Source organism: Chiloscyllium plagiosum, chromosome 7 (assembly GCF_004010195.1).
Source record: "Chiloscyllium plagiosum isolate BGI_BamShark_2017 chromosome 7, ASM401019v2, whole genome shotgun sequence".
NCBI lineage: Eukaryota > Metazoa > Chordata > Chondrichthyes > Orectolobiformes > Hemiscylliidae > Chiloscyllium > Chiloscyllium plagiosum.
This window is the reverse complement of record NC_057716.1, coordinates 22936647-22957853: the sequence shown is the minus strand read 5'-3', so window position 1 is coordinate 22957853 and position 21207 is coordinate 22936647. Positions and strand designations below refer to the sequence as shown.

Here is a 21207-nt window from a genome sequence, read left to right as displayed (position 1 = left end):
CTTTGTTTTCAGTTGAGCTATTTTCTTTGATGATGGACATGTTGCCTTTTTTCATCTTTTCATTCATGCCCCTAACTCTGGGTACTCTGGTGCAGTTGAAACTATTAATTGTTGGCATGCCTCCTAGCAGTCTGTTGAACAGTACTTCAAGCAGCTCTTCGAGCTTTTAGCATAATGTAAGCTGACTGCTTGACTTCAATAACTGGTTCCATCAGTGTTTCTAGCCTTGATCCAGTCAGACATTTTTCCCACTCTTACTTCCCATTTGTTTAGTTTTGTAGATGTCTTAAAATATGTTCTATTTTGGTTCCATACTCCACATCGAAATAGCAGCAATTGCCTGTTCAGTTGAGTTGAGGAACTGGATGATTTTTAATCTGGGTAAGCTATATTGCCAATATTGATATGAGGATGATATTTTTGCTTTGAAAGAAAATACTTTGATGTATCCTAATCCTGGTGTACACCAGGGAGTGATCTGTATCACAGTCAGTGCTGCAGTAGCTCCATTGTGTTGAGAGAGTCACATCTGCTGGTGAAGAGATCCATTGGGTACCTATGGCCTAATCTTGGAGGTCTCCAGGACACCACCAGGCTTAGTTTGGTCTGAAAGAGGGTACTAGTTACGCAAAGCTGATGACAGTAGTAAAACTGAAAGTAGCCTCTGTCAGTTCTCAGTTGCCTCTCTCAAACCATGATGTTCAAACAGGAAGACCACATCTCTTGGTCCACACAAACTCTTGCATTGAGATCCCCAGTGAGTAAAAATATTTTGGATATTTTGTACATAAATTTCACAGAACTGGCACAGACCCTGGTTGTTCACCTTCGCTCTGAAGCACAGGGTGGAGCATAGAGACTCAAGTTTAACAAGTTCTGTTAGAGTTGAGAGATGGATGAAGAAAATGAAGTCCAAACTGTTTGTGGAGCATTCTATCATTGAGGGAATTGAGTTCTGGATGTGATTTGCTCGCTGAGCTGGAAGGTTCATTTCCAAACACTTTGTCATCCTACTAGGTAATATCTTCAGTGGGCCTCCGGGCGCAGCACTGCTGCTGATTCCTGCTTTCTATTTAAAAGTTTGGGTTTCTTTGGGTTGGTGGTGTCATTTCCTGTTCTTTTTCTCAGGGGATGGTAGATGGGCTCTGACTCGATTGTTGATAGAGTTCCAGTTGGCTCTGTTTGGTTTGTCCTGGGATGGATGTGTTGTCCTAGTCGAAGTGGTGTCCTTCCTTATCTGTATGTAAGGATACTACTGAGAGTGGGTCATGTCGTTTTGTGGCTAGTTGATGTTCATGTATCCTGGTGGCTAGTTTTCTGCCTGTTTGTCCAATGTAGTGTTTGTTACAGTTCTTGCACGGTATTTTTTTTTCTAGCTTTCGGAGCGCTGCTCCTTCATTAGGTGGTTGTGTAACCACCAGATGAAGGAGCAACACTCCGAAAGCTAGGTTACAAATAAACCTGTTGGACTATAACTTGGTATTGTGTGATTTTTAAAAGTTTGATGCTGTCACCAATTCTTTATCGCACTTCTTTTGTCAATATTTTCCATTTAATTTTGCTTTTGCCTGTCCCAGTATAATTGCAGTGTTAGCCACCAAGTAGCACTGGAGAGCAAATATTTTTTTAAAAAGCACTAATGAGCAAACGCACTGCATACTCACCTAAAAACCATAGGCAATGCCTAGGAACGATTTGGATAAATCATATAAAAATTCTGTAGTCAGGCCTCTGGAATTTTCCAGTTCTGTAGCTAAACTTCAATTCTTGTTTGAAGTCTAGAGATCCATGTAGACCGGTTAGCAAAGTTAGATCACATGGAACTAGCCATTTGTATACAGAACTGGCTCAAAGGTAGAGGACAAACGGTGGTGGTGGAGAGTTGCTTTTCAGACTGGAGGTCTGTGACCAGCGGTGTGCCACAAGGATTGGTGTTGGGTCCACTGCTTTTTGTCATTTATATAAATGACCTGGATGTGAACATAGAAGGTATGGTTGGTAAGTTTGCAGATGACATCAAAATTGGAGGTGTGGTGGACTGTGAAGAAAGTTACCTCAAAGTACAACGGAGATCAGATGGGCTGATGGACCGAGAAGTGGTAGATGGATTTTAATTTAGAGGGAGAGGCTAAATAAGTTGGGGCTGTTTTCCCTGGAGTATCAGAGGTTTATAGAAGTTTATAAAATCATGAGGGCATGGATAGGGTAAATAGACAAGGTATTTTCCCTGAGGTGGGGGAGTCCAAAACTAAGGGCATATGTTTAATGTGAAAGGGGAAAGATTTAAAAGGGATCTGAGGGGCAACTGTTTCACACGAAGTGTGGTGTATGTATGAAATGAGCTGCCAGAGGAAGTGGAGGAAGCTGGTACAATTACAGCTTTTAAAAGGCATTTGGATGCCTATATGAATGTTAAAGGTTTGGAGGGATATGGGTCAAGTGCTGGAAAATGGGACTAGATTAATTTAGAATATCTGGTTGGCATGGGCGAGTTGGACTGAAGGATCTGTTTCCATGCTGTACACCTCTGTGACTCTATGACTAATTCACAAATTTCAATATATTTGCTCCACATGAAACTTTTGGTTTGAAAATTTGCTTTGGAGTTGCAGGAAAAATTGTGAATGAATGGGTTAATCTGAGTAGTTAATGCAAATTAAAATAAATTAAGACGTCAGCTGAAGCTAAGTGAAGCCTCTCACTCAATGTTTGTCGTCCTCATAATGTTTTGTGCACATTATATCATGTCAGAGTCCATGTTTTCCAGTTTGAGGACTACTGATCCCCATGTCCTCTACACTGTGCAATTCAGAGGCAAGGCTACACTGTCTTGTAGAAAAAAGATTAAACCATGAAATGTTCATTTGGCCTTTTCAGGTAGACACAAAGATTCCATGTCACTATTTTGTGCAAGGACATAGGAGCGAACCTTAGTTAACCTATCAACCAGCATAATTAGAAACAGTTTAGTCATGATTGCATTGTTGTTTGTTGGAACATGCTATGCATAAATTGACCACATTACAACAGGGATTACATTCCATTGAAATTCTGGTTGAGAGGAGCTTGCGGACATCCTGAGTTTATGAAAGGCTCTATGTAAGTGCATTTTTTTTAATTTGAATGCTTCTTATGAAAGCATAACATATAAAATAGATACATCAGCCCTAGCCAGTGAAGTCATCAGGCATACATCTTAGTACAGAAATCAAGGTTACTTGGTTTATTCATTCATTACAGGGTATAATATAACATATTATACCCATTGGCAGGGTCTATGCTCCCTTTTCCCAAGTTTGCAGGTGGTTGTGTGTGAGCGTGTATATAATACTTCTGAAATTGTATATTGAAAGTGACAGTCTGGATAAATGAAAGATGTTGAGCAGTCTTTGGGGAGGCATGTGTAACTGTTCATAATTACTGAGTTAATAAAATGCAGATGCCATCCATCCTGTTTGTTGTCATTCCCGGGGTGACGGAAAAAGTCAAGCTTTTCGTGCAAAGCAATAGGAATGCAAACCAGTTTAGTGGTTGAGAGAAGCTTTGGAGATGTGTGATATTTTTTCCCTGAGCTAGCCTCGCCATGCATTTTTTTGCAAACAAATTCCAGCAGTGGTGAGCCAAACACCTTTAAACAAAAAGAGTCTGAAATGGGTGTAAAACCTGGCAGGATGTTGTCCACTGATTGCATGAGTCCTTTGACTGGAATAATGTCGCTATCAGTTTGCTCATTGGGTCATGACAGTAAGCAGAGCAGATAGATGGCTGTAATTCTTGTTCATTTGCACAGCCCAGAAGTATATTCAGCAACTTTGCCCAACAATTTCTGCAGAACTATTGTGAAGAAGCTGACTATATAAATATGAATAAATATGTTTGTGTATCTTATCAAAAGTTGTAGATTGACTGTTTCTTAGTTGGCATTTCAGACACTAATAGAGGAGCGTTGTTGATGCTGTAAACAGCAGTAGGGATTTTAGATGCTGTTTGACTGCTTAGTGCAAATGACACAGATGAAAGACGTGCTTACATCCATTTACATGGCATATTTATCACGGAACAAATTGTTAACCTGCAGCCAGAGGCTGTGGTTTGAGAGGCACCATTCTGCATGGCAGACCAGGAAACAGTCCTACTGTACTGTCGCAGGTTGAATCTTGATTTGCTTGGCACATTATAAAATGCGTCTTCATTGGCCATCTAGTCCTGGAGTGAAACTTAATCCCAGAACTACTTTCTCAGAGGGAGGGATGCTAACCATTGCACCACACAACCTCCTGTGCTTTAGGATTGCTATACAGGAAGGCAAGATCCTGTGAACTCTGAGAGAAAGTGAGGACTGCAGATACAGGAAAAGCACAGCAGGTCAGGCAGCATCCGAGGAGCAGGAAAATCGATGTTTCGGGCAAAAGACCTTGATGAAGGGCTTTTACCCAGAACGTCAATTTTCCTGCTCCTCGGATGCTGCCTGACTTGTGCTTTTCCAGCACCACTCTAATCTTGACTCTGATCTCCAACATCTGCAATCCTCACTTTCGTCTAAGGATATAGGCAGGCCATTTAGGGCTGAGATGAGGAGAAATATCTTCATCCAGAGAGTGGTGAGCCTGTGGAATTTCCTGCCATAGGAAATGATTGAGGGCAAAGCATTGAATGTTTTCAAGGAGTTAGTTACAAGGCCTAATGGGATCAAATGGTATGGGGAGAAGGCAGATCCTGAGTTGGATGATCAGCTATGATTGTTATAAGTGGCAGAGTAGGGCTTGAAGGGTAAAATGGTCAACTTCTCCTATTTTCTGTTTCTGTGTGTACAGCTGTGTGATATTTCTCTGTCCACCTGACATGATTCCAGCTAATGGTGTTACTGGACAAGTCTAATCCCAAAATGAAATCTGATTTTATAGATTTTTTTTCCTTTGTTTAATGTGGTGACCAATCACTAAAATATAGTTTCCAACGGCTGCAGAGTTTCTTCAACAGCAAAAGTTTATTACATAGGATGAAAACAAAATAAAAAGAAACAATTTAGATATAGATAGTTTAGAGCAACTTTAAAATAAACACAGTACCACAAAGTTTCAAGCTATTCTTAACATCATAGATGGATAGCTATTCAAATCCAGAGAAATTATCTTGATATGTTCTACTTAACTGATTTTGCCCACTTTCTTTCCTGTGAACTGTGGAGTCATTTTAAATGAATACTGTCAACAATGAGCATTTAAACGTTCTCAGCTTCTCATAACCTGCACATTTCTATCCAAATGCTTCTTGCTTAGAAGCTGTGTTTCATAATCTTTTTTTAAGGAAAGAACCAAGACTTTCTGTGACCCAAGTCAAAGCTGCTCCAAACTGCTATAAAAACTTTCAATCTTCTAAACAATAATCCTTGGTTATTCTGAACTGAAACTATGCTAATTGTCTTGTGGAAAATAGGCGTAGCGTTAGACCATTTGGCCCCTCGAATGGTGGATTCAGTAAGATTATAGCTGATCTGTTGTGTTTTGAATTCCAGATTCCCATTTACCTCTGACCCTAACAAGAGGTAAACAAGAATCTATTCACCTTGTTCTTGGAAAAATTCAATGACCTCCACCTCCACTGTTTCGTGAGGCAGGGTTTACCCACCTTTAGTAAACTACTGCAGTATAAACAATTTTCCATTAACAGTGCTGGAATGGGTTCACTGTTTCACAAGGATCTAGCCTTGATTTTATTTCAAAAAAACTCCGCATTCATCTGTCTCTGGCAAAATTTACTTTCCAAAAATAGTATTGTATATAAATTCTACAACTTCTGTTGCATTCTGAGAGGGCAGGCTGCGAGCCTCTGTTTGGGATTTCTCCTGAAAGAAGGTACCTCCGACAATGCTGCACTCCTTCGCTACAATATCAGCCTGGTATATATGGTATTTTAGTAGGTTTTTATTGAAGGTAAATCAACCACACAAAAAAAAAGTAAAATTTGCATTAATAAGAACCCTGCATTTTTAAAGTAACAAATTGACTCACTTGTCTTTGTGGTTCAGTGTCACAACTCGACTCTGTGTTGACATATTTTTATCAGAAGATGGAAATTGGTCTAATAGTCAGAAAATGAACTTTTCACTGTATTCAGAATGACAGCTTGGAGGGGCCCTGAATCTGATGAGATTCCACCCCTAGGCTTTCCAAGACAGTAACAACTCAGGTTAGAGTGGAGATGGCTGGAAGCATCACAGAGAGTCTGTTGGCATGTTTTAATTACTGCGTTATACATATTATTGATTTCTATTTGGCTAATGTTCTTAGCAGAGTGACCTTTTTAGCTGTGATTCTCTCATTTCACCAGCAGATATGATGAATGTTTATGCTCCTTAATGAGCTAATATTTATATCTTTTGGGCAGATTGTCTTATACTGAAGCTCAGGGGATAAATTGGTTGTGCTCACCACTTGGTATATGCTGAGGGAGGATTTATTAAAAGCCAAACAGGAGCTTGCCCTTCTGATGGTTCCTGTGATAATTGAGGTACTTGTTGCAAAACAAAGCCATAGAAAAAGGACAGGTTCTCATCTGTTGAATACAACCCGTTGAATCAAACCCGAGCATTATTGGGAAGGGAGAATGGTGTTAGAACTGGAATGGAATGAAGAAATACAAAACTGCTTGCATTCACTGTAATGATGTTGGTTAGGATAGCTATATTACCATTTCAAGTGAATGCTTCTCTCCCCTAAAGCTCTTTTTATAAGACACTGAGAGTGTGCCGTTTATTAATTTTGCAGTTGAAGTATGGAGATATTTCCATTAAAAGCAATCAACCAGGATCTATGATTGAAATATCTTGTGTAGTGAGGCTTTTCTATTTCCAGAAATGTTTAAATGCTATAGTGTTGAATTTCTGATGCAGATACTTCCAGCATTACATTATTTTTGTTATTTAGATAATTGTCATGATGCTTTTGAGTGTATAGATTTCAGAAGACTCCAATATAATTGAGCTCCTTTCCTCTTCCCCAAGTGACTAACAATTCACTTATCTGTTCATTTCCATGTTTGGATCCTGTAGTGACCTAGCAGGTAAATGTTTTTCATTTGTACATGGGATGTAAGTATCATTGCCCATAACTAACTGCCTTGGAGAGGTTGATGTGTTGCCTTTTTGAACTGCTGCACTTTGAGAGTGAGTTGGAAGACCTGGGCTGGGAGCAGGTGTCTGGCCTCAGTTTGGGAGTGAGCAGCAGGGAGGTACCTTTGAAAGTAGCATATTCACGAGTCAAGGAATCATGTTTTACTTGGTGCATAGTATGGTGTTACTAGCAGCTCTGCAATTATGGTTTATTGTTCTGAAGGGGAATTCATATATCAGTTCTTGATTTTGGTATCTAATATTGGTGTGCTTCTGTGATACTGGACTAGGAAGCCATGACTTCAACATCCCATTGCAGGCCTTAATGACATTGAAATCATTAAATGTGAATCTTGGTGAAAGCTACTGAATTGTTGTACTGCCAGAATTGCTTCAGCGAAGCGAGCCTGCAACTCATAGACAATCTGGTGTACACTCTATCTGTGCTGGGCTTACTATGACCTACGTTTTGATTGATTGCACCAATGAAAATAACTTGTGTTCATCTAGTGTTTGTAACAATGAAGAGCATCCCACTGTGCTTCACAGAACCATAATCAAGCCAAAGGAGGAGTGATTAAAAGTAGTAAACACAAAATTGTCAAAGAGGTGGACCTTAATTAGGGTCATAAAAGAAAAGAAAGAAGCAGAGAGGTAAAAGAAATAAGTTCCAGAGCTCAGGGCCACCAGTGGTGAAATGAAGGAACAGGGAAATGCTCAAGTGTCCAAATGCAAACGAAGATCTCAAGCAAATTGGAAGATTATAAAGAGAGAGGAACAAGGCCTTGATGCATTTGAACATGAGGATGAGAATTATAAAGTTAAAAATCATGCAACACCAGGTTATAATTTAACAGGCTTATTTGGAAATACTAGCTTTCGCAGCACTGCTCCTTCATCGGTTAGCTGTAGAACAGGATCATACGACACAAAATTTATACCAAAAGGTTATGGTCTCATGCAACTATAATGACATTTGAACAAACCTTAATTGCTGTTAAGACTTCTATCTTTTAGAATGGGTTGCAGATTTTGGTTAATTAATATGTAAATCCCGGAACTACTTTGAAGTCACATTCTGAAGATAACTTAAGGTTTTATTAAAAAAACAAGTGACATCTCAGCTCAGATAATGTATTAAAGGTGTGAGGTTAGAGTCTGTCTGTATCCCAATCTTGAGTCAGACTGGTTCTGTTTCCAAAGTAGGAATTTATAAAACGCTATATGGATTGACTGCCTACATTGACTACCTGCAAGTTGTGTGCTTTTTGAGCAAAATAGAATGTATCTGCAAATACAATTCTGCAAATGCAAATTCACCCCACAGACTTATATGTGTGTGTCTATGTACATGAGAGAGTGAGTGTGTGTGCGTGCATGAGAGAGTGTCTTTGCGTGTGCGCATGTTTGATATGTGTGAGTGTGATAGAATATAAGTATGTGAGTGTGGGAGGTGTATGGATGTGTGTATTAGAGAGGGTCTGCATGAGTGTGTGAGTATGTAAGAGAGTGTTTGTGTGATTGTATTTACAGATGCATTCTATTTTGCTCAAAAAGCACACAATCTGAAGGGAGTCAATCCATATAACATTTTATAAATTCCTACTTCGGAACACAAGCACACATACACACTTTATAGCATATTCACGCAAATCCTCTGTGATACACACGCACATAAATCCCCCACACTTATACCTACGCACACACTCTCTCACAGGCTTATACTCCGTCACCCTCAGGCACGCACTCTACCACACACAAACACATGCACTCTCACATGCTCGCACCCACTCATGTGCACATACTCATTTTCCGTCTCTCATGCACACGCAAGCACATATAGGTTGATGGGGTGAATTTGCATTTGCAGATACATTCTATTTTACTCAAAAAGCACACAATCTGTAGGCATTCAATCTATATAACATTTTATAAATTCCTGCTTTGGAAACAGAACCAGCCTGACTCAAAATTGGGATACAGACAGACTCTAACTTCACACCTTTAATGCATTGTCTGAGCTGAGATGTCATCTTTTTTAATAAAACTTTACGTTATCTTGACACTGTGACTTTAAAGAAGTTCTGGGATTTACATATTAATGAACCGTAACCTGCAACCCATTCTAAAAGATGAAAGACTTAACAGTAATCAAGGTTTGTTCAATACATCATTTCAGTTGCATGACACTGTAATCATTCTGTGTCTTATGATCCTGCTCCACAACTATCTATTGATGGAGCAGTGTTCCAAAAACTAATACTTCCAAATCTATTGGGTAGTAACCTGGTGTCGTGTGATTTTTAACTTTGTCCACTCCAGTCCAACACCAGCACCTCCACATCATGAGAATTATAAAGGGAAGGCATTGATTATCCCAGAGCCCATACACGTTATTGAGTGCAGGGCCAGACTTTGCAAATTCCTGGGAGTCTCTCTGGAATTTTGGTTTGACTTCTGGAGCATTTCTGCTGGCAATGCAGAATTGTAAAAGATCCAGACCCATCCTTTAAGGCTCGAGTCCAAGAAGCCCAGTCCTGTTTGTATTCATGTCATATTAACTAGGCTGTCATGTTTCACTTTTATAACCAGGATATGTAAAACACTGCTCTTGGCACTGTTACTTTGTTGATGGAAGATTTCCAAATTAGAATACACAAATGTTAGTCACTTGGGACCTTTGCAAATTAATGGGAACATTTATCTGAGTTGTACGCATGGAGTTACAAACCCATAGGGTCCACTCAGGCAACAACCTGCCATTTCAATTGATTCTAAAAATAACAAGTAGATGCTATAGCATTGATAATCCTTACGGGGAAATAATATATTACAGACACCTTAAATCCGACCCAAGTGAAAATTAGCTCAGCGTTCAAAGACAGATGAGAAAAAGTAATGCTTTCTGATATAGTAACAGTATTTTGGAACAGAAGGGATATCACCAAAGATATGGAGGTAATTGGGGTTTGTGTATAACAGTGATGTCTTCTCGGATAATGAGAGATCTTAGCAAAGGGGCCGGTACAGTAAAGACAAGGTATGCTTCAACCACGTAAAGAGCTGTGAAGAATCCTCAAGCAGCACTTCTGCTGGAGAAGTGGGAAGGAAGGCAAAGGGGGACTCCAGTTGAGGCAACTTAATTGAGAGGAAATAGTCAGTAGGCATGCATGGATGTAGGTATGCATGGAACAGAAAGGACCAGAGATTATGAATTAGCAGAATCCTCAAAAGGAGTACTGAGATATAGTTGTAAATTAGGCAAGTGTCATGTGATCAGAAGTCACAACCAAACCTCCAGGAACACCAGTGGGAGTTGGAATTCCTAGAAATGATGGACAAATGGAATTTTCAATACGTTTGAGGAATTGCCTTTGGAATGAGGTAATTGATATTCATTTGGCAAAGTATATACTGTCGGTGCAATTGGGATTTGAAGATTTCCAATTTCCCTGTTTGGATTTGCCTGCAGCATTAGTTGTTAACAGTAAAAGATGAACTTTACATCCTTGTCACAATTGATGAGTAAAGTAACCTGGAAGGAGAAACTTAAATCCATTCGCTGTAAGAGTATGATAACATCACATGTAATGTTTCTGATTTGAACCTTTTTAATAAAAACTGGTTTATTTATGAAGAACTCCTTTTTCTAACAGTGTGTGGTGCCTTTAGTCAGATTATTAGTAGCGGAATGTATAATAATAAGATTTCACTGCCAATCTGTTTGGTAAGTGTAAGTTATAATACAGGGGAATCCACTCATAGAACTGGGCGCAGAGTCAGTGCAGTGTTGGAGGGTAAGGAGTTCATTAGATTAAGGCATGTAAATGGGACTTGATTTCCATTCTAAAGTTGTACATTTTGTTATTTTCAATTTTAAATTTCTTTGCCCCAATTTATAGGAATTGCCTTGTAAAATTGTCACTGTGTTATGATATTCCTTTCCAGTAGAGTACCTCCTGAAATCCTCAAAGCTTTTACTTTCTAATTCTGCCAATTTTAACAGCGGGAGTTAGCAATGATTTGGTTGATACTAATCCAAACTTAATAAAGTTTAGAGTGTTAGTGAAGACTGAAAGCAAACAAATATAATTCCAATATGTTGGCCTTGTGAGGAAAATCTAAAACTTGGGCCATGAATATAAGATTGTCTCAGATAAATTCATGAAGGAATTCCCAGGACTTTTCTTTACTTGGAGAATGGTTAGAGTGTGGAACTTGTTAACAAAGGAAGTGCTTGAAATGAATTGAGTATCTGCATTTTGAGGAAAGCAAGAAAAGCATACAAGAGGGAAAATGTTACTGCTGAGGCTGATGGAGTGCTTAGCTGTTCCAGCCTACTCTCATCAGGTCACAACATAAAAAATCTTTTCCTGGTTATCAAGATGGCCAAATACTACCAATATATCTTTATCACGTTTTAAAGAAAAGTATCTATCAACCAGTTTTAAAAAAATAAATACAATTGTTTTATTCATGAAATTAAGCTTATTCCAATTGTTATGAACATGTGGGTGTACTATACCTTTAAGAATTAAAAACTAGCAGTGACAGCACCACATGTTCTCAATTAAACACAATGTAACATGTGCTCTTGCTCCTGGGGTAGCTCGTTGCCTGGAAACAGCAAAACAGATTCGAATTAGGCCAATCAGTTTAAATTATACCTCGAAAAGTACCAAATTCGAATCAAGTTTGAATTGAGTATATTGACAACCTTAAAAGCCAATGACACAATCCGGTGCTTTGGGGTATAAGACAGGGGAAAAATTAACAGTTGGGAGGAGAACTGCCACTAGACCAACAGCTGTAGACTGCTAGTCAGAATTCACTGAGAGGTACCTATCTGGAGAAGGAGTTTGCACAGAGGAAAACCTGAACACTGACTTGGAGAACCAATCTACCGACAAAGATAAAAAGAAGATTCGACTGCTGGCTGGTTTTAAAATTTGAATTTTTCTGTAAATCTTAATTGGGAGTTTTATCGGACGAGTATTATAGAAGGGAGGATTAAGATAGGTTAGAGAAAGGAGGTGTATGTAGTTATGAGTTCATTATTTTCTGTTATACTTTAAGAAATAAAGTTGTTAATTTTTACTTTGAATAGTTCTTGGCCTCTCAGATTTTCACAGATTACTGCATGGGATAAATCTTTTCTGTGTTGCTGATTTAAATTAAGCAGGAGGGTTTACCCTGTGTAGTAACACAATGAGGCTGCACTAACTGATTAATACACTCTGTAATATTGAATATAAATGATTATTCCTCTTAACATCAACACATGCACACACATATGCTCATATATACAAGGTACAGGATGGAAAAATTGATTTCTATGCAGAGATTCACTTTTTGAAGTATACACTTTGGCCAGTAAGTTACTTTGAGTACAAAAAGGATAAAAGATCAAATGTTCCAAAGTGTATTGCTCTGATTTTCTGACATGTCTGATCAAGTTACTAATCATGGTTTTACCTGCAGTCTTGGCAGACACCATTTGTTCAGGAAATACAATATTGAGAATTTCCTTCAATCCCTCTTTGAAAAGAACAAATAGATTTCACCCTGATCACTACAGGAAAGTTCTATTCAGAAAAGTAGGAGAGAGAAACTGGTTGCCCTTCCTCACAAGCATCTTTGTTCCCCAATCACAAACCAAAACACACTCCATCCAGTCACTTTTCAAACAACCCCAGTAGGGATCTCCAGAAGAGCAAGTAGTAGTCCCAGTTGTGTAATTTCTAGGAAACTTGCTTAAAATTTTTTTCCAGATTCCATGGTGATATTTCAACAACCTCTTTTAAAGAAACCATGCTAGGTATTCAACAAAGATTGAAATGATTCCAATTTACCAAGATCCTTCAAAACTTAAGTCCTCTAAGAAATATTAACATCTTTGTAAAGAAGGAATGGAAGGATATATTTTTGGTGTTGAATAAATAAGATTGGAAGAGGATTTGTGTGAGGCATAAACATAGGCACACCCTGCCGAGCCCACTGGCCTTATGGTGCATGATATTCAAATTAGTTTTCTATGGGTCAGTTGGTGTAACATCCATGTTGGGTTAAATATTTGATTCCACAAGATATTATAAATGTGCTTTTAATTATAGAATGCTACAGCATGATTTTAGACACATTGTCTTAATGCCCACTAGATTAGCAAAAGGGACTGGCTCGAATCAATGAGAGTAATCTTGCCACAATAAGTTAATTGAATTTACAAAAGGCATTTGATATATGTAGGGTTTTTCTGTTTGTTGCTAAATAATGTGGGTCATTTGAAAATGGGGTAGTGAGCTGTGAATGATACTAAATGGAGAATGATCCATTCTCAGTCAGCATGGTGGTTCAGTAGTTAGCATAATTGCCTCACTGCACCAGGGTGCAAGGTTTGTTTCCAGCCTCGGGTGACTGCAAATTCCAGCAGACTTTCTCCCCGGTCTCTGTGTGTTTCCTGCGCGTGCTATGGTTTCCTCCAACAGTCCGAAAATGTGCAGGTTAGGTGGATTGGCTGTACTAAATTTCTCCATGGTATTCAGGGTTGTTCAGGCTAGTTGGGTTAGCTTTGGTAAATATGGGGTTATGGGGATGAGTTGGTGGGGGCGGGGGGAACTTCAGAGTTTTGGTGTAGACTTTGATGGGCCAAGTGGCCTCTATCTGCACTGTAGGGATTCTGTGATTCTAACTGTTCATGAGTAACTGGTGGTATTCTACAGTCATAACTTATTTGATCAGAGCGCTTGTCAGTATTAGTCAGGTAAATGGAACAGTACGCCTTTCGCAGTAAATTTATTAACAGAATAGAGTTCATTCGGCAATACGTGAATAAATAGTCGATTAACTGACTAATCCTTGTATTGGAGATTTCAACTCTACAGCAGTATCATGCCAAGATGCTCAACTGCTTTTACTTGAGCTGCTTTCAGAAGCTTCTGAAGATCAGCTGACAGGGCAAAATATCAGACACTGAGGTGCTGGCATGCAAAGCATCAAATCCTTTAGGGACGGCTCCAACTGAGCCAGACCGACTGTGTAAGCAGAAAGCCTACACTAGTTCACCAGGACAGGTTTCTCTGCGGATTTTGAGTCTGGGGTGTGCTGAGGAAATGCTGTAAAAACCCACAAAGGAGGCTTCAGTTCAGGAATTTTGATTTTGATTTCACATCCTAGCAGAAGATCGCCCACAATTGCTACTCCCTGTACAAATTAGTTATAAAACAATGCTGTTCCTACAAAAGCAAGCACATGTTAAAGGCAAAGAGAAAGTGCACGTCACAAGTTTTAAAAAGCCCATTTTTCAACTCCTTTCCATTCTGAAGAACAGTCATACAGGATTCTCAACATTTACTTCTGTTTCTGTCTCCACAGATGTTGAGTTCCCTCAGCATTTTCTCAGCAAATACTTCTGTACAGTTGTTCTTTCGGGCATGTGAAAATAACCAGTTTAAATATTTGCCCGAGCTGTCAGAGATGGTACCTGCTCTCCTCTTACCTTGGGTGATATTTTAATGTAAATGGGAGAGCATAGGTATGCATGTGTCTAACATATTGTATTGAAACTGCACCACACATCACCATGTCTGGCAGACGCACCTTTAGTGAATAAATTGTATTTCTTTGCCATTTAATGCGGGAAGGGAGCTAGAATTTCAGTAAGCCCAAACTTTTTAAAGCATTCCTGCTAAAGACAGGACTGCTAAAATAAATGAAGGCACCGCAATATTCACAGATAAGCACATAGAATTCCCAGTCCATCTGACTGAGGTTATGTGGCAGTGGACAGGGCCAGCTCAATGAAGACAGTTGCAGTATCGAGCCAGGATGAAACATTAATACAGTAAATGAGTCTAGTCCTCACATTGAATCCTTCCTAAAAACATAGCACTTAATGATCCTAGGACTGAAGGGTATCTCAGAATTAAGGGACACCAATTTAAGACTGCGATGAGGAGGAATGTCTTCTCTGAGGGTTGAGTCTTTGGAACCACTTACCACAAAAAGTTAAGGAGGCAGAGACAATTTTTATATATATATAAAGCTGAGATAAATTCTTGATCAATAGGAGAATCAATGGTTATGGGTAAAATGCAGGAGAGTGGACATGAAGAATCTCGGGTTAACCCACAATACTATGGAATGGTGGAGCAGGCTGAATGGCTAGCTTCTGTTCTTATTTCATATTGTCTCATGGTCTAACACTCTTGCGAGGTAAAGCTGTCACTGGTAATTGCAAATCCAGACTATGGAAGGCACCTTGAGAAAATTATAACAAGTGCAAAGTCTTGGAAAGTTACTCCAGTTGAATAAAAACCAAGGAAACTTGATTGAATTTGCATGAAATGCACAACAAACATCAGGCTTTCTATCAGAATCTACCCAGTTCTGATGACAATAACTGCATAAGTTGTGTCAATAAAGTGAGATTGGGAAAGGTTTTGTTAATTAAATGTAATGGGAAATCAAGGACTGAAACAGGGACTATTTCTGGGTCCCGCATCCACCTCTGCAGTAGGAATACCAACCCTGAGTTTTATGCTAGAACCCACTTAATAGGCACGAATATAGGTGTAATATCCATTTGATGGCATGAAGATGGGATTGTGCAAGCGATGTAAGCGGATCACAGCAATTGTTACTGGGGCTATCATTTTGTTGCATTATTGAAGGAGCAACACTCTGAAAACTAGTACTTCCAAATAAACCTGTTGGACTATATCCAGGTGTAGTGTGATTTTTAACTTTGTGTTATTTGCACTTGGAAAGGCATAGGCCTGACTCCATTACCTATTTTCAGGTGCTCTCCTAATTTACCTTCCGTTATATTTGAAATCCTTGATCCCTCTTCCCCACCTCCCCAACTTCCTTTTGCTCATTGATGCCAGCTGGGTGGCAACTTTCCCACACTGCTAAAGTGCTTGCTAACAAAACTCCCCACAGTGTGCACTGGCCTGATTCCTGTGTGTGAATAACAAACCTTCATCTCACCATTCTACTTTTCGCCCTTTTGTGAGGTCCACTGGTATCCCTGGATTGTCATGACTGGCTCTCCACTGCCTATATGTCTCATTTGGCTATTTGTACACTTCTCTCAAAATCAGAATGTGCCCTCAATGAGCTCTTCAGTGGTCTTAATAGCCATGGTAATGGGTTGAGCAAAAGTGTGCTGTTGCCCTCACTCCCCAATGGTAATGGGCTCAATGGTAATGGGCACTGCGTTGGGAAACTGGCATGTTGGCTAATACTGATACTTTCATTCCGTTTGACCTGAAATTTCAACCTCAAGTGTCAGTAATATCAACTGTGGGAAAAACAGAAGCAGCAAACATTTTCTTTTCTGTCAGTGCCTGGTGTCAATTCCCTTTTGTAACGAGTTTTCTTTTAATGTTCTCTTGTGAACCTTATTTTATCAATAAACAAATGATTCTACAGTGACAACAATATTGAGATTGTCTGTTGAATTATTTAAATTGCCTGTGAATTGAGCTCCAATCAATGGTCTGAATGGTGGTGTGACTAATTGATTTGCACAGCTCTGTCATGGTAAACTTGGAAAAGCACGAGCATGTTTAAATTTAAACTTTTAGTGTTTAGTTTTCATGAAAACTGAGGTATATCTATGTCCTTAAATAAGATAGGCTACTGCAGTACCTCTTCATTGCTCAGCTTATCCGATAATGCACCCAGTCAAAGCTTGGCAAGGTAATTCTAAAGTGTAGGGCACCTGACAACTCAGCTTGAAACTTTAAACATTAATTTCGCCCAGCTGACAGTTCCTTCTGATTGTCTGATAGATTTTCCCCTTCTTCTACCAATTTCTCCCCAATCTCTCTCCTAGTTTCTCTTTGCTTTCTTCCAGTATGTTCCAGTTTCCGACTACCCTGTCCCTGCAGATTTTCCCGACTGTTTCTTTCTCTTTTTTTCTGTTTGTCCTTCTCGGTGCAAAGTAAACCCTTTCAGTATATATCTTTTAATTTATTTGAGAATGGTGGTTGACTGTGGCAAAGGTTGATTTGAAAGAAAAGCAAACTTGGCTTCTCAATTCTATTAATCTACTGCTTAAGCAGATGCTGATAGAAGCAATGCTGCAAATGTTAATGAGCTCCACAATGAACCACAGTGATTTACAGATTCCAAGTGTTGGAACAAATGCTGCCTTTAATTGTTGGTAGCATACTGGAGCTATAGCTAGATGGTGCATGAGGAATCTGCAACATAGAGCGATAGGGCATGGGTGGGTCTTGCAGTTTTCATATGCGTCTAATCTGTGGCTACGGTTTTACTGTTGGGGCTGCAAACAGGGATTAAGCTCTTTCAATAAAACAGTGAGATATTAAAAAGGAAATCATCTTACATGTGCCTGAATTGTTGTAGTGAACAGGTCAAAATTAGTATTGGGACAATATGAGAACTGTTGCTCGCCAAATGTAAGAATGGAACATGAATTGTGAATATTTGTAATTGGAACAGTGATTCTATCATCGTCATGAGGGGCCAAAACTACTCAGCAACAGCAACTTGTATTCATTTAGTATCACCACAATAAAGCTTCCCAAGATGATCCACTGGAGTGACACTGTACAAAAATCTAGCACGCAGCCATGTCAAGATAATTAGGAGAGGTGACCAAAAAATTGGATGAGGAGGTCAGGAGCGAAAGAGAGATAAGGCAGTGTGCAGAGGAGATTCTAGAATGTAGAGTATAGAAATCCAAAGTCACAATTGCCAATGGTGGAGCAATCAAAATTGGCTCTTGCACATCCCCAATGTTGAAAGAAAGTTGAGATCAGGGAGCTTTGTAGATACCATTCTTGTATTTTTCTTGTAGTACAAGGACAATTTATTTAGGTGTGCAGACCTTTAAAATGTTTTGTACCACCCTTGATGAAGAATGCAGAATTTAGTGGAAACATTGGTTTGTAGGGTTAGAGGTGTTTCATCATTTTAGACCGAAAAAAGACGACTTTATTGATTAAGGATTCAATACTGATGTTGTCTTTGGAGATCCACAATAGACTTGGACAAGTGTATGTTTAGAAGATGGCAGTATGCCCCAAATCTTTATCCACATCCTTCATCCACTTATGGCAGTTTATGTCAAAGTAAATCTCTACGACAACTCAAAGACCAGTTAGGGGTGGGCACTAAATGCCAGCCTTGCCATGTGACATTCACATCCCTAGATTGAGTTAAACATTCACATTTTCAGGAGGCATCACTGGGTGGGGAGGCATGAAGAGGAATATTCTTGTTTCAATATTCTTGTGTTTTTTTTTTCGTTTCAAATCTGACCCAAGTAAGACAAAGCATCAGTTTATGTTTGAATCCTAGCTTTACTTTCTTGAGTTGTGCTTTACGTTAATTACACCTTCCTCAGGAGTATTTGGTAGTGGGGAGAATAGAGAGGCAGGCAGGGGAATAGCATGGTTGCTTTTGCAGTCTGTCACTGATGGAAAATTCCACCAATGGAAGACAGACTTACATTTCTGCTTTAATGACACATAACGCTTCACAACACTTCAGAGTCAGTAGTGATCTTGAAGTATAGTGACTGTTGGATGAAATGTGGCAGTAAACTTGTGCCTAGCAAGGTCTCACAAACAGCAACATGAAAATAGTCAGATATTTTGGTGATATTTGAAGGATAATAATCGATGAGGTACTGAACTTGGTGGTGTAACTGCTCTGCCTTTCAAAATAGTGCCACAGGATCTTCAAACTTCGACTAGGTTGAGCAGAAAGGGCCTTTGTTTCATGTCTCATCTGGCTGATGGCACCTCTGGTAGTACAGCACTCCCTCAGTACAGCACTAGGACTGTCTGCTCAAGTCTTTGGATAGAAAGGATCAAGACGACTGAAGTGATGCAGCTTAACCCGAATTCTTCTCCCTTGTTTTAACAGTTGCCCAAAAGATAGTGGCCACCCGAAAGAAGCAGCAGCTCTCCATTGGACCATGCAAGTCGCTGCCCAATTCTCCAAGCCACTCGTCAGTGTGCTCTGCTCAAGTCTCTGCTGTCCACATCAGCCAGGTAAATGATTGAGGGAAGATTTAGAAAAAGCAGAATGAGTCTGGGAAACATATCGAATGAAACTGTCATGCACTGCAGGGCAATGACAGGCTTCCCATTTTATCTAGAGCAGCTTCCTTCCTAGAAGTTAAACACATATGAGTGGAATCATACTGGAAAATGTATTATACTTTAGCTGTGCTGTCCAGAATAGTTCAGTAGAAAGCTACACCTTACCCAGGGTTTAACAGGGTTCCCAAATATAACAAAGTTGGTCCCAATGACTAACATATTGATAACAAGAGGGTACAGATTTAAGGAGAGTTACAAAAGTACAAGAGGCAAACAAGGTTCAAGATTTGATCCCAGTGCTGTTCCCCTTGTGCTGTTTTGATGTGCCAGTAAAGATGTGGCAGGTGAGTTCATTGCCTAAGGGGAGGGAGAGCTGATTTGCCAAGCCATTTAGGCAAAAGTGAGGGTCTGCAGATGCTGGAAACCAGAGTCTAGATTAGAGTGGTGCTGGAAAAGCACAGCAGGTCAGACAGCATCCGAGGAGCAGAAAAATCGACGTTTCGGACAAAAGCCCTTCATTATCTGTTTGCTGTTCTGATGAAAATTATGATGAAAGGTCATCTTGCCAGATGCATCAAGTCTCTCTTTCTTTCCCCAGTGCTGTCTGTCTCTTTCCTGAATATTTCCATAACTTTTTGTTGTTGTTTCTTAATGTGTAAGTATGCTTACTGAAGTGTAACCATTCTGAAATGATGCACAGCAAGACCCCACCTGAGTACACGCCTTATCTGAAAGCCAGCATTTCCTTCGGTTTCTCAGTACTGCACTGGAAGACTGGCCCCCAATTATGTGCCCACGTCTCTGAAGTGGGACAGTAACCCACAACATCCCTGAGGCTAGATGGCCACAGCTGACCAGAGTATAACTTGCATATGTCTTAAATGACACAGGGCAGTTTTCTTCCTATCTTTAATTGCTTTCTTCTCTGCTTTGTAGACAAGCAATGGTGGAGGAAGTTTGAGTGATTATTCCTCTTCTGTCCCTTCCACACCAAGTACAAGTCAAAAGGAGCTGCGAATTGACATTCCTCAAACTGCCAACACTCCAACTCCTGTTCGCAAACAGTCAAAACGGCGTTCTAACATATTTGCTGTAAGTAATTGCCTCACCTTGTACAGATCTAATTAATCGATGTACCTATATAAATAATGGACACTGATTAGCTGAAACAGCATCTGGATAACCAAATGACACTTATGTACGAGATTGGTTAGACCACTGCAATACCTTGTGCAATTTAGGTCGGCTTACTTGTTCCCAGTCTAGTGGGACTGTCTTATGAAGAGAGGTCGGGCAAACTGGGCCTGTATTCTTTAGAGTTTTGAGAAATGAAATGTGATCTCACTGAAACTTACAAAATACTTCCAAGATATAGACAGCTAAGATGTTTCTGCTGATTGGAATCAGCGGGCCCAATTTAATAATAAGGGGGAATGCCAATTGGGTCTGAAATGAAGAGTGATTATTTTATTCAAAGGGTTGTGAACCTTATGGGCTGTGGATGCTCGGGTTTGGAGTATGTTTACAGTAGAGATTGATTTCTGATTATTAATGATGTACAGAGTTGGGGTTGGTAAAAGGCATTGAAGTGTTCGGTCAGCCACAAATTGTATTGAGTAGAATGTTAGCCTTGATGGACTAAGTGGCCTACCCTCCTCATCTGTTCCTTGAGCAGGTGTGGGTATTAAGAAGATGAAATAGCTGGTGATATTACTTTCCTAGTTTGTTCCTTGGCTCTTAATTATTTTTATTTCCAGTACAGAGATAAGCATGTCCTTTACCCCAATAAGTAGCAATGATAGTGAGATATGTGCTATCAAATCCATCTGCCTTATTGCTTTGAAATAGGTACTTTCACACAATTTGTAAGCATGCTTCCAAAGCTATCGCTTGTCTTTGCTGCTCAGATACTCCATACTGGAAATTGTACACTTCTAGTTATTGATTGCTGTGCAGCTTGCTCATAATGCCTTCAAGGCAAAATTACTTGACACTTATTGACTCAGTGAACATATA

General features: G+C 39.6%; 1 protein-coding gene across 8 annotated transcripts in view; it reads left to right on the top strand.

The window, feature by feature from the left end:
• Positions 1 to 21207, top strand: part of agap1 (ArfGAP with GTPase domain, ankyrin repeat and PH domain 1) — a 765714-nt gene that overhangs the window by 488478 nt on the left and 256029 nt on the right. For all 8 annotated transcript variants that reach the window (XM_043693252.1, XM_043693251.1, XM_043693249.1 and 5 more), the window contains 2 exons: positions 19013 to 19140; positions 20128 to 20283. In XM_043693252.1, the coding sequence (XP_043549187.1) occupies positions 19013 to 19140; positions 20128 to 20283 (284 nt within the window). The remainder of the gene's footprint in view (positions 1 to 19012; positions 19141 to 20127; positions 20284 to 21207) is intronic.